The following is a 12,819-nucleotide window of genomic DNA, read 5'->3' on the forward strand; positions in this document are numbered from 1 at the left end:
AAATCCTGTGAAGTCCAAATGGTAATGACATAATGAAATCTAATAGTTTATTCATAAAACCATGCATCTTTCTTTATCTAAGATTTCAGCAGGCATGCATATCTCTCAGTCATTCTTAAGGCACTTGCATAAAAAAAATTATTTGTAGTCCCGCTGAGTTCGTCCTTACTAATTATAAGTTTGTTCATTTTCTTAAGTCTATGTAGCTTCACACCTGCCAGGATCTCCCCAGGTGAACATTTTGTAAAGTTTAAAGTAAGTTATAAATAAGTCTTGTGTATAAACTGTGAAAGATAAATACTACCCTTATGTTGAACTTCAACCAAATAAAAAAATATGAACATGTTAATGACATATCTGGCCTGCTCTACTGACCATTGATTGACATATCTCCCCTGCTCTACTGACCATTGATTGACATATCTGGCCTGCTCTACTGACCATTGATTGACATATCTCCCCTGCTCTACTGACCATTGATTGACATATCTCCCCTGCTCTACTGACCATTGATTGACATATCTCCCCTCCTCTACTGACCATTGATTGACATATCTCCCCTGCTCTACTGACATTTGATTGACATATCTCCCCTGCTCTACTGACCATTGATTGACATATCTCCCCTGCTCTACTGACCATTGATTGACATATCTCCCCTCCTCTACTGACCATTGATTGACATATCTCCCCTGCTCTACTGACATTTGATTGACATATCTCCCCTGCTCTACTGACCATTGATTGACATATCTCCCCTGCTCTACTGACCATTGATTGACATATCTCCCCTGCTCTACTGACCATTGATTGACATATCTCCCCTGCTCTACTAACCATTGATTGACATATTTCCCCTGCTCTACTGACCATTGATTGACATATCTCCCCTGCTCTACTGACCATTGATTGACATATTTCCCCTGCTCTACTGACCATTGATTGACATATCTGGCCTGCTCTACTGACCATTGATTGACATATCTCCCCTGCTTACTGACCATTGATTGACATATCTCCCCTGCTTACTGACCATTGATTGACATATCTGGCCTGCTCTACTGACCATTGATTGACATATCTCCCCTGCTTACTGACCATTGATTGACATATCTCCCCTGCTCTACTGACCATTGATTGACATATCTCCCCTGCTTACTGACCATTGATTGACATATCTCGCCTGCTCTACTGACCATTGATTGACATATCTCGCTTGCTCTACTGACCATTGATTGACATATATCTCGCCTGCTCTACTGACCATTGATTGACATATCTCGCCTGCTCTACTGACCATTGATTTTCTGTTGAAAGTCTTATATATAAAAGTTTTACCAAAAGTACCACCTAAACTTAACATTTTTAAAGATCTATAACAATGTGGTCAAGGTCAGATAAATCCTCTCAGCCACACATATGCATCTTATCATTATTCCATACTTTCAAAACACCTCATATAGTTGACCAACTGTTTATAGTATTTGAGAAACGACCTACTAGTATTCACATAATTTTTAACCTAAAATCAATTGTCAATGAAATGAGATAGATTAGGCTAACCTTGTCTGAAGGACATGTAGATTTTACAAGAAACTCATATACAAAATATAGTTTTAAAACTATTACTCATAATGATTGAGTAATTCACAAGACAAAAAAAATCAAAAAATTTAAGCAGTCCTTGAACCAGGAAAATGAGGTCAAGGACAATGAACATATGACAGAAGGAAACTTTGTTTTCTGTGAAGAAAATAATAGTCAAACAAGAGTAATTCCACATTAGTGCAGCAGAAATAACAATATGTATATGTTCATGCTCTTACAATATCATGTCAATACTTATACATGTATTCAAGTAACATTTATTAATCAATCTTCTCTTTCTTTTGTTTTATTTCATACCTTTACATTTAAAGTAAACAATTTCAGTCACATATTAAATTTAGGAAATCTAAAAAACTTAAATCAATGGTGTTTAAGGTCTAAATAATATAATTTTTTCTTATAAATAAATATCCTGAACTTTCTACCCAAAATTTTATCAGTTTTTTCAGTTTTATTCTTAATAAAAACAAAAGTCAATAGCACACATTGGCATTATAAACAATGGTTCCTTCGTCACTTTCAGATCATGCTTAATAATCCAAATGTTAAATCAGGACTTAAACCTTAAATATGGTGAACATTGACCTTAAATTGTTCACATACACATCAGGTGGTCTCTGGTGGATAGTTGTGTCATTAACAATCATACCACTTTTATAAAACATTAATACAGTTGAATATTTCTTTCAAAAAGATTAAATGGACTCAAAAAATATTTTTTAGAAAAAATGAATTTTTTATTCTAGACGTATCGTATCCATCACAAACATTAATGTCAACATAAGGTGTAGTAGCATTGTGTACTGGATTAGTAATAGGAGTCTTAACAAACCTTGCCGAGCGTGTTTGGGACAAGGTTACCAATGGTTCCTAATTTGGGTGGTACACAATCATGGTTTGTAACTGGGCTGGATTCAGTTAACCCATAAACTGAAAGTAAATGTCAACTAAACTTCAAATAAGCTATTAAAAGTGTTATCATTTAACAGAAAAACCAAAATTGCCAGCAACGTATTTCTATAAATAAAATAAGGAGGAGGGAAGTATTAAATTTCTATGGAACAAACTAACAAATTAAACATAGACAAGAAATGAGTAGTCAAATTGACAGCAAGCTTGGTTTTCCAATATATCAAGGTCCATAACTCCTGAATGGCAAAAATGAAAATTTTTAAATATCAAACTTGACCATCATTTTATCATTAGTACTAGCATATTAAATGTTGAAAGACTCATAAATTATTGCATAGACACAACAAGAAGTGCCTTTTTTCAAGTATTCACTAAACCATGGAAATGACGTTCAGGACAATGAACATGTGAAAGATGGAAACTTCATAACATAAGGCATCTATATACAAAGTATGAAGCATCCAGGTCTTCCACCTTCTAAAATATAAAGCTTTTGAGAAGTTAAAGCCACCGCCTGATCACTATCACTTAGTCAAGCTTTCTGCAACAAAAGTCCCAGACACAACAAAATAATTTAAATACCAGCTAAATATAACTACATCCAGCATAATCTGCGTGTTCTGAGTAACAAAATTGTGATATTTTTGTGGAAATTTTGGAAAATTAAGCCTTTTCCAGTAGATGACCACTTATAAGCCTTTTTCTTGGTTCTATCAAAGATTGTCGTACAGTGTAAGGATATTAAAGAACAAGAAATCATGAAAGTCGTAATAAATCATGAAAGTCATAATCAAAACCTAATTATGCCTCAAAAATTGTTTTTTAATATTTGATATTTTTGTCATAATAAGTGTCATAGATGTAGCATTTCCATTTTCATGATACAATTTTGAAAAAATAACCACCAGTCATCTCCATAATTCTTTAATTTCTTAATTTTAATCAGTTAATTATATTCTTTTTTTTTCAATTTCTGGCATGTAAACTGAATCTGTGTGGTTGCTAATCATCATTCACTTCAAAAGTAATCAATAATTCAACACCTGTTTTTATGACAATAATATAGAAAGACACAAATTAATGAAATTATGTCAAAAAATCTAAATGTTAGATTGAGGTCATAATTCTGAAAATATAATATAAATTTCAGAGGGAAACATTGGTAAAAATTAAAACATATGTAAATAAATGTAACTAATAATAGACAATGATAGTCTAGACAATTAATGGTTCTGAACTTAAAACAAATGAACAGAAAATATTGTTTGAGTCTGTAAGCAGTTATTTTAAAAGGCAATTCACAGTAAAATCATAATATCAATAAACCAAGCAAAGTGAAATAACACTGAAGACAACATAAAGAAAAACTATGTACCTTGGATAACATTAGCTCCTATTCTATTCATGAGTTCCTGAGTAAGTCCTGCTCCAAGAGGGGCTGCCCCAAACACCATGTTCTGTACTGTACTGACATCAAAGTTGTCTACTAGAGGACTCTTGGCCATGAACAAGGCTAATGGTGGTACTAAATGCATATACGATATCTAGAATAAAACACAAATTCCTCAATGCTTGAACTATTTACAACATTTGTAATCAACACTAGAGTTTTATGATATTTTTGCTTTCTTAAGTAAAAAACAGTCATCACCATCTAATTCTCTCAGATAACCAATCAAAAAACCTTTCACTTATTTATACTTAGAGTTTAACCCCCAACTATCCTACTGCCTGTCGACACATTGTTTTTGGCTTTTAACTAGCTATCAGTAACTACGAGTACTCTCAAATCGTACTTTCTTGTTAATGGGACCTGTTAATACTATTTGCAATGTCTTATTGTAATTTAATGTTTACTTATTCTTTTTATGTTGTGATTTTACACTATTGTTTCAGATAAGAGTGAAGGTTGGTACCTATTAAAACGTTCAATTGTTTGCACCTGTCCTAAGTCAGGAATCTGATGTTCAGTAATTGTCATTGTTGATGTAGTTCATAAGTGTTTTTCTTCATTTATATAAATTAGACCGTTTAAATGGTTTTACAATTGTCATTTTTGCAGTGCTTTATAGCTTGCTGTTAGATGTGAGCCAAGGCTCCGTGTTGAAAACTGTACTTTAACCTATAATGATAATGCTTTACTTTAACAAGAGTGCACACGCTGAAATGTCTCGCCTTCTATACTAATCATTGATATTATGTTGATAGTCCTTAGTATAAAGCTAATCTTTATAACAACTGTCACATAAACTTAACATTAACCAAGATAACTAAACATAGACCAATGAACCTTGAAAATGAGGTCAAGGTCAGATGAACCATGCCAGGCAGACATGTACAGCTAACAATGCTTCTATACAACATATATAGTTGACCTATTACTTATAGTTTAAGAAAAATAGACCAAAACACAAAAACTTAACACTGTGCAATGAACCGTGAAAATGAGGTCACGGTCAAATAAAAACCTGTGCGACTGACATAAAGATCATAAAATATTTCCATACACCAAATATAGTTGACCTATGGCATATAGTATTAGATAAAAAGACCAAAACTCAAAAATTTAACTTTGACCACTGCACCATGAAAATGAGGTCAAGGTCACATGGCATCTGCTCGCTAGACATGTACACCTTACAATCGTTCCATACAACAAATATAGTAGACCTATTGCATATAGTATGAGAAAAACAGACCAAAACACAAAAATTTAACTTTGACCACTGAACCATGAAAATGAGGTCAAGGTCACATGACATCTGCCCGCTAGACATGTACACCTTACAATCGTTCCATACAACAAATATAGTAGACCTATTGCATATAGTATGAGAAAAACAGATCAAAACACAAAAATTTAACTATAACCACTGAACCATGAAAATGAGGTCAAGGTCAGATGACACCTGCCAGTTTGACATGTACACCTTACAGTCCTTCCATACACTGAATATACTAGCCCTATTGCTTATAGTATCTGAGATATGGACTTGACCACCAAAACTTAACCTTGTTCACCGATCCATGAAATGAGGTCGAGGTCAAGTGAAAACTGTATGACAGACATGAGAACCTTGCAAGGTACGCACATAGCAAATATAGTTATCCTATTACTTATAATAAGAGAGAATTCAACATTACAAAATTTCAAGTGGTCACTGAACCATGAAAATGAGGTCAAGGACATTGGACATGTTACTGACGGAAACTTCGTAACATGAGGCATCTATATACAAAGTATGAAGCATCCAGGTCTTCCACCTTCTAAAATATAAAGCTTTTAAGAAGTTAGCTAACGCCGCCGCTGGATCACTATCCCTATGTCGAGCTTTCTGCAACAAAAGTTGCAGGCTCGACAAAAATTGTAAATTTGAAGGAGAGTTGTCTCATTGGCACTCATACCACATCTTCTTATATCTATGTATGTATGTATGTATGTATGTATGTTTATTTGTTTACTACTAACATTTTCAACTTTCCCATAATATTTGGCAATCTGTCTGACCTTTTCATATAATTAATACATTAACAAATTTTGTTTCTTTACTCTAATTGTTCAAGTCCACTTAAAAACCTTCTTTCCCTTTCTATCATAAATACCAACCTTGGTGACATTGTAATGCATAAATAAGAACTTCCTAATTTCAAACTTACGGGTGATTTTTTGTATTGTCCTGTTTTGTTTTTTATCCTGATGACGTGGTCGAAACATGTCTATTTCATTAAATTGCTGTTGTTATATGATTCTTTACTTATAACTCAAAATAATTTTGTAGTCCGTTTCCTTTTACCAGGATTTAAAAAGTGTATACCTTATTCTGTTGAATTGCACTGAGGAAGGGCTCTGGTTCAAATTTAGGTATAGTAACCAGCTTGGTCCCCAAACATATAGATCCAAACTGGACGACAACCATACCATAGATGTGATAGAAAGGTAAAACTCCTATCAAACTGTCTTTTCCAGCTGTAAGATGGCTCATTGGTCCCCTGTTAAAATGTAGATTTATGAAAAAGGGAGATAATCTAATATTATTTCATGTATAAACAAATTCATACACTTACAGAAGATTTATTCCTAAGGGTAATAATTTTTGTGGATTTTTTTAGTGTACATAATCCATGAATTTCAGTGTTAAAAAATTACAAATTTCCTTCAATACTTAATTGATATCTAGAGGTTTCTGTTACCCCACCATTTTCATAAAATTTTCATTTTAAAAATATATACCTTTTAATATATTGCTTTGGTAAAAATGTAACCTTTTCCCATATTGTTTGGGTTTCATGTTGTGTGTAATGGTATGTAATGTAAGAGTGGAATAATAAAGTGCCAAAAGAGAAAAATTGGTTGATAAAGACACTGAGAAAGATGACAGACAGTTAAGTTAAGGGGACTTTTTTTACCTAATCATATATTTCTGATAGTTTTCCTGTCCTATTCAAGCTTTAAAAGGTGACATATTCCAGCGGAACATCCTATCAATTTGAATATGTAAGGAGTGTCCCCTGGATAAATCTGAATATTAAAACTCTTCCTTGTATTGCATTCAGGTATCTTACTATTTAGTATTCTTGGTAAAATGTATTGGTATACATTTTATGGTGGGAGTTGAAGTAAGTTCATTGTTCAATATAAAATGCTGTATCAATGCCAATGAGACATTGACCCTTCATTCAGAGACCAAATGACTTAGAAATTAACAACTATCTGTCAAAGAGGCATCAATATTTTCCTCCAATTTTAAAATTGCTTCCTGTCAATTAACACATCTCAATCCTTATGTTATGAATGATATCAGCTGCAAGTGTTAATTTTCTCTAAAATTTCAAACAAACAAATAACTTGTTTTAACTCCATCATGAATAAAGTTGATGTTTGGCAAACTTATAAAACAAAACAAAGTAAAGACATGCAGGGGTGTTAAGGTCTTCAATAATAGAGCATCAGTATTTTGCTTTATGCAATCAATATATAGTTCGTGATATTTGGGATATGAATTCTTGTGCATTAACAAAATCTTCCTAGTTAAACCTCATAAATGATGTCATATCTATGCTAGCATTAATCTCCCATTAAATCTAATTTCCACAAATAACTTGTAATAGTGCAAAATATTTTACAACAAAATTTTGCACCATTATAACTCCTGACTGGCAACATCAATTAAAAAAAGAGGCGGAAAATACCAAGGGGACATTCAAACTTATTTTTTGAGAGAAATGTCATGGCAAATTAAAGAAGACAAACTAAAGAAATTAATTCTGTTGAACTTACTTTAAATAAAGCTAATGCTAACAATGACCACTGCCCTTTCCTCGATCTTGATATCTATATCATTAATGGGAAGCTCAATACAAAAATTTATGATAAATGAGATGATTTTTCATTTCCTATCATTAATTATCCATTTTTAGATGGTGACGTTCCCTTGTCACCATCTTATGGTGTTTATATATATATCTCAACATGTACGATTCGCTCGTGTATGTAACAACGTATTAGATTTTAGCGAGAGAAATTTATGTATTACTGAAAAATTATAACACAAGGGTTTTTCGATATCACAAACTAGTCAAAACATTTACTAAATTTTATCATCAGTATAAAGAAATAATTCATAAATATAACTCAACATGCAGACATCTTATACGTTCAGGTATTTCACATCCAATCTTTTATGGTAATATTCTTTACAAAGCACAAAAATGTCAGTATTCACCTCAAAAGCTTACAAAACCTTTAAACAGACTTATTAAGAAGGGATATAGTTACGATATTGTTGTCAGGTCATTAAGATTGCATATTTTGGCTTTAATATTGATTCACTCATAGGATCTTTGCATCAGAACTAAACACATTTATTTAAAAATCAGTTGTTGGCATGACACGTGTTATGTTATTCTCATATATTTTATGATAGTATGATACTAAAACCCAAAGGGAGGGATTATGGCTATGCCTGATGTTCATATGATGAAGACATAATCTTTCAATCAGTTTAATTGAAGTCTGGAGCTGGCGTGTCAGTTAACTGCTAGTAGTCTGTTGTTATTTATGTATCATTGTCATTTTATTCATTTTCTTTTGTTACATCTCCTGACATTGGACTCAGACTTCTCTTAAACTGAATTTTAATGTGCGTATTGTTATGCGTTTACTTTTCTACATTGGCTAGAGGTATACTATAGAGGGAGGGTTGAGATGTCATAAACATGTTTAACCCTGCCGCAATTTTGCGCCTGTCCCAAGTCAGGAGCCTCTGGCCTTTGTTCGTCTTGTATGATTTTTAATTTTAGTTTCTTGTGTATAATTTGGAGTTTAGTATGACGTCCATTATCACTGTACTGGTATACATATTTTTTGAGGGGCCAGCTGAAGGACGCCTACGGGTTCGGGAATTTCTCGCTACATTGAAGACCCATTGGTGGCCTTCGGCTGTTGTCTGCTCTATGGTTGGGTTGCTGTCGCTTTGACCCATTCCCCATTTCCTTTCTCAATTGTAATCAAAAGACAATCACGTTCACAGATGACTACATTAATTGTTTGATTGATTGATTGGTGTTAAACACCATTTTCAGCACTATTGTGCTATTTCGTGGCAGTTAGTTTTTATTGGATGAGGAAGTGGGAGTGCCTGGAGAGAACCACTGACCTTTGGAAGTAAAACTGACAATTCTAGTCAATTAAGATTGGAGTGGATTTGCACCTGCCATATGCATGATTTAAACTCACATCCTAAGTGTTGACAAGCTAGTGATACAGTATTTTGACTCCTTAGACCAATTTGTGATGCTTTCAGCAAAACTTGCAAATTCAAAGATGATTTCAAACTTTACCACTTGGATATCGGCGTTTAAAACTTTCCTTTTTAGAAGAAACTCTCCTCTATTAAGAAAATCTTGATAAAAAACACAATCTCTGGAATATCATACCAACTTAGTTACTGTGGATCCACAGTACTCCATATGCAGATCTTGCTGAAATGTTGCTAAAAAGAAATGGAATATTTGCAATTGGATAGCTGAAATCATCCCTTTGTCATAGTTTTGTCCTGAACAAACCTTCATTGTCAAATTACTGTATCTGATTTAAAGTATGCTTTATTTAAAATTCTATGGGAAAGATGCATTCATCATAGAATTAGTTAGCTAGTGAGAGGACAAGCTTTATTTACCGGTACTCACCTAATAAGCTGTTCAATGTTTGCAATGATATTATAATGTGACAACATGACACCCTTTGGAAGCCCTGTGGTTCCACTGGAGTAAGGCAGGACTAGAATATCTTCTTTTGAATTGATATCTGTGTTCTCAGGAAATGCTTTCCCATCATCCTCCATCAGCAAAGAGAATGGGATTGCTCCATCAGAAGTCCCTATGCTAATTAACAACTAAAACAGAAAACAAATAAAAATAACATGTATTTAGCTTAATCATGTTCTATTAATCACAAAATAACATAATGGACCGCAGAAAAGATAGTATAATTACAAAAATAAGAAGATGTGGTATAATTGCCAATGAGACAATTCTTGCACCATAGACCTAATGACAGAAGTAACATATAGCCATAATAGGACACAGTAAGGCCTAACCAATAACCTTAAAGTAAGAGGATATTGGATAATTGGATAAATTACTCTCTATTTGTTTTACTGGTCTGAACTAAAAACTTCTTATTTCTCAACTGTGAACCCTACAATAACTCAATTAAACAAAATTGTCATTAGTCAACTAAAATAATTAATTGATTTTTTTCATTTATTTTTGGTCCATATGTACTTTAAGATGTTAACTTTTACATCATAAGGTCTCTTGTTGAAAGTTGTCTCAATGACTCAAAAATAGTTATCTTATTGTAATATTAACACTAAAAAACTGCATCTATAAATATCTGATTGATTCATTTTTACATGACATTTAACATGTTTAAAAAGCATGTTAATGTTTTTTTTTCAGTTTCTAACACCTGCGACATTGAAAGACTGTGAATGTCATAGTAAACAGAGGATAAGCATTGTGAATCCTCACAGAGTGGATTGCTTATCCATGTTTTCTATCTGTGAATATATTTTAATGTAGATCAAGTCTCTATTTTTCTAGCATTTCTTTTTGGCAGTATCATTCAATATACAACAGAAATATCTAAATTGAAAATTCAAAGACTGAACTCTTAAAAAATTAAGTGTCTTTGAGTGTATTTCAAATTTTCAAATATTTTTTTTTTCTAAATCAAGGGCAGATAACTTATTGAATTTGATAGGAAATATGTCTTCTCTTGATTTTTCAAGAAAATAGTGCGAATGGCGTCCTTTATTTTATTTGGTATCGCAGAAGTATTCATTAAAAGCAATTCAATTTTTTAAATCGTTTAATGCTTCCTCAATAAGGAAAACTTAAGTATCCCTTATTATTATGTGTTACAATGTAAATTAGTACCTTTACTTGCTGCGCTATTTCTTTGGTTGAATTAACAGCTTTCACAGCTGTTGGCATCAGACCTGGTAATGTTACTATGGCACTAGATTCAGAGTGTAATATCTGTCTTGCTAACTCAGCTGGAACAATAATTTTGGCATATCATATGTTCTATACAAATTACTGATAAAAATATATTTGGAACGTGTGAATTGCAAGACAGTTAAAATAGTTATACTCTATCTTTTTGTAAATGCTAATCCATTTGTCATGAACTAATTTATGATTTTTGAAAACATTGCCTATGACACACTAGAACACTCTTATTTCACAAGAAAACAAGAAAGAGCAGAGTTCATCAATTCATAAACATAGGCCTCACTAGTTAACTAGATATCGCAAAGTTCATTTTCTGATTTATGACCATAATCCTTTTTTGTTTTAGACATGTTCAATGGGGTTTGATTAAAAAAAAAAATATGTATAGTGATTTGTCTTTTATTAAAGTGCATAAATATCTTGGACAATTTTTCACTAATACTTTAAAAAACTTTCTCTTTATAACATTTCTTACCATCCGTATATACAGGGTTGGCAGTGCTAACAATAACTCCTAGTGCACTACAGGCCATAAACATGATAGCATACTCAGGACAATTGCTACAAAATATTAGAAATCTATCTCCTTTCTTGAACCCCATTTTAGTCAATGCACTAGCTACTTTAATGGAATATTCCTTTAGTTGCCTTCCACTGAAATGTCTGCCTGATGTATTATCAACCTGAAAAAAGTATACAAATTATCGATTTATCATACCACAAAAAATGAAACACATCAATATACCACTTTTAAGTTATGTTCTTCACTGGAAAACTTCATCATTTATACGCTCCTTTATTATATGATGTCATTTACGTAATAGAGTGGATCACCTATATTACTGCACTATCAAATTTCATCAAGTGTCTTCATGGTTGTCATTATGCAGGATTTTGATTTGATTAGCAGTTGCATTTAGATTACAGTATAAAAATCAAACACTTCAGTACAATTTAAAAAATAACTGTATGTATAAAAAATAAACAAAAAACTGTGCTATGTACATGTATAATATTTCCAATCCTTAAGTACATTTTTTTTTTTTATCTCAAACCATTAAAACCCCATTCATTTGCCATTGTAAACCTGTGAAGAAAATACTTTACACACCATCAATGCAAAATCAGAAAAGTTATCGAGCTGTTCAAACACATATTCTGCGAAGGAACACTGTGGTATTGAGAGATCTGGATATGGACTCCGTACTATTGTCTCTCCATTGACGTTAGTAATAGGAGGTACACTCCTTTTGTCTGTACTGTAATGTAAACATGTGGACCTTGCTTGTGACAATTTATTTCTGTGATGTGGTTTTGGAAACAACTGTCTTGTTAAATGAGTACATGAAGCAGGAAATATTCTTAAACTTCTCGGTATTGCTGCCATTTTGTTAACTGTATATCATCTAACTGAAAAGAAAACATGGAAAGTATTAATAGTATATGACATGTATAAATCAAACAAGAGGCTCCCAAGAGCCTGAATCGCTAACAAGGTAAAAATATGTAACTTTGATATTCATCTTACTTTTATTGCGATCAGTTTGATTATTTGCCAATCTGATTGCAAGACATTGTTGTACATGTTAATTGTATTAATGAAATTTGCTTCATACTTATCTAGTAATCTTTTGGACCTGATGGGCAAAACTAAAGAAATTATTAAAAAAAAAAAACAATGATTTAAGGGCAATATATCCAGTAAGGAGTGGGATAATTTGGCCCTGTTAAATGTTAACTTGCTGATCTTATCATCTATTTTGCTTTTTAAAATTTTCA

At 32.6% G+C, this 12,819-nt stretch overlaps 1 protein-coding gene across 3 annotated transcripts in view; it reads right to left on the bottom strand.

The window, feature by feature from the left end:
* LOC139481093 (probable 4-coumarate--CoA ligase 1) overlaps nt 1-12,819 on the bottom strand; it is a 38,520-nt gene that overhangs the window by 20,618 nt on the left and 5,083 nt on the right. For 2 of the 3 annotated variants that reach the window (XM_071264186.1, XM_071264185.1), the window contains exons 2-7: nt 12,152-12,450; nt 11,516-11,723; nt 10,963-11,081; nt 9,709-9,914; nt 6,336-6,510; nt 3,896-4,064 (exon numbers count right to left, since the gene is read on the bottom strand). In XM_071264186.1, the coding sequence (XP_071120287.1) occupies nt 3,896-4,064; nt 6,336-6,510; nt 9,709-9,914; nt 10,963-11,081; nt 11,516-11,723; nt 12,152-12,427 (1,153 nt within the window). In that variant the 5' untranslated portion in view covers nt 12,428-12,450. Of the gene's footprint in view, nt 1-2,440; nt 2,539-3,895; nt 4,065-6,335; nt 6,511-9,708; nt 9,915-10,962; nt 11,082-11,515; nt 11,724-12,151; nt 12,451-12,819 lie in introns of all 3 variants that reach the window. The other variant, XM_071264184.1, reaches the window with a different exon arrangement.

The sequence above is a fragment of the Mytilus edulis genome, chromosome 7, assembly GCF_963676685.1.
Source record: "Mytilus edulis chromosome 7, xbMytEdul2.2, whole genome shotgun sequence".
Classification (NCBI taxonomy): domain Eukaryota; kingdom Metazoa; phylum Mollusca; class Bivalvia; order Mytilida; family Mytilidae; genus Mytilus; species Mytilus edulis.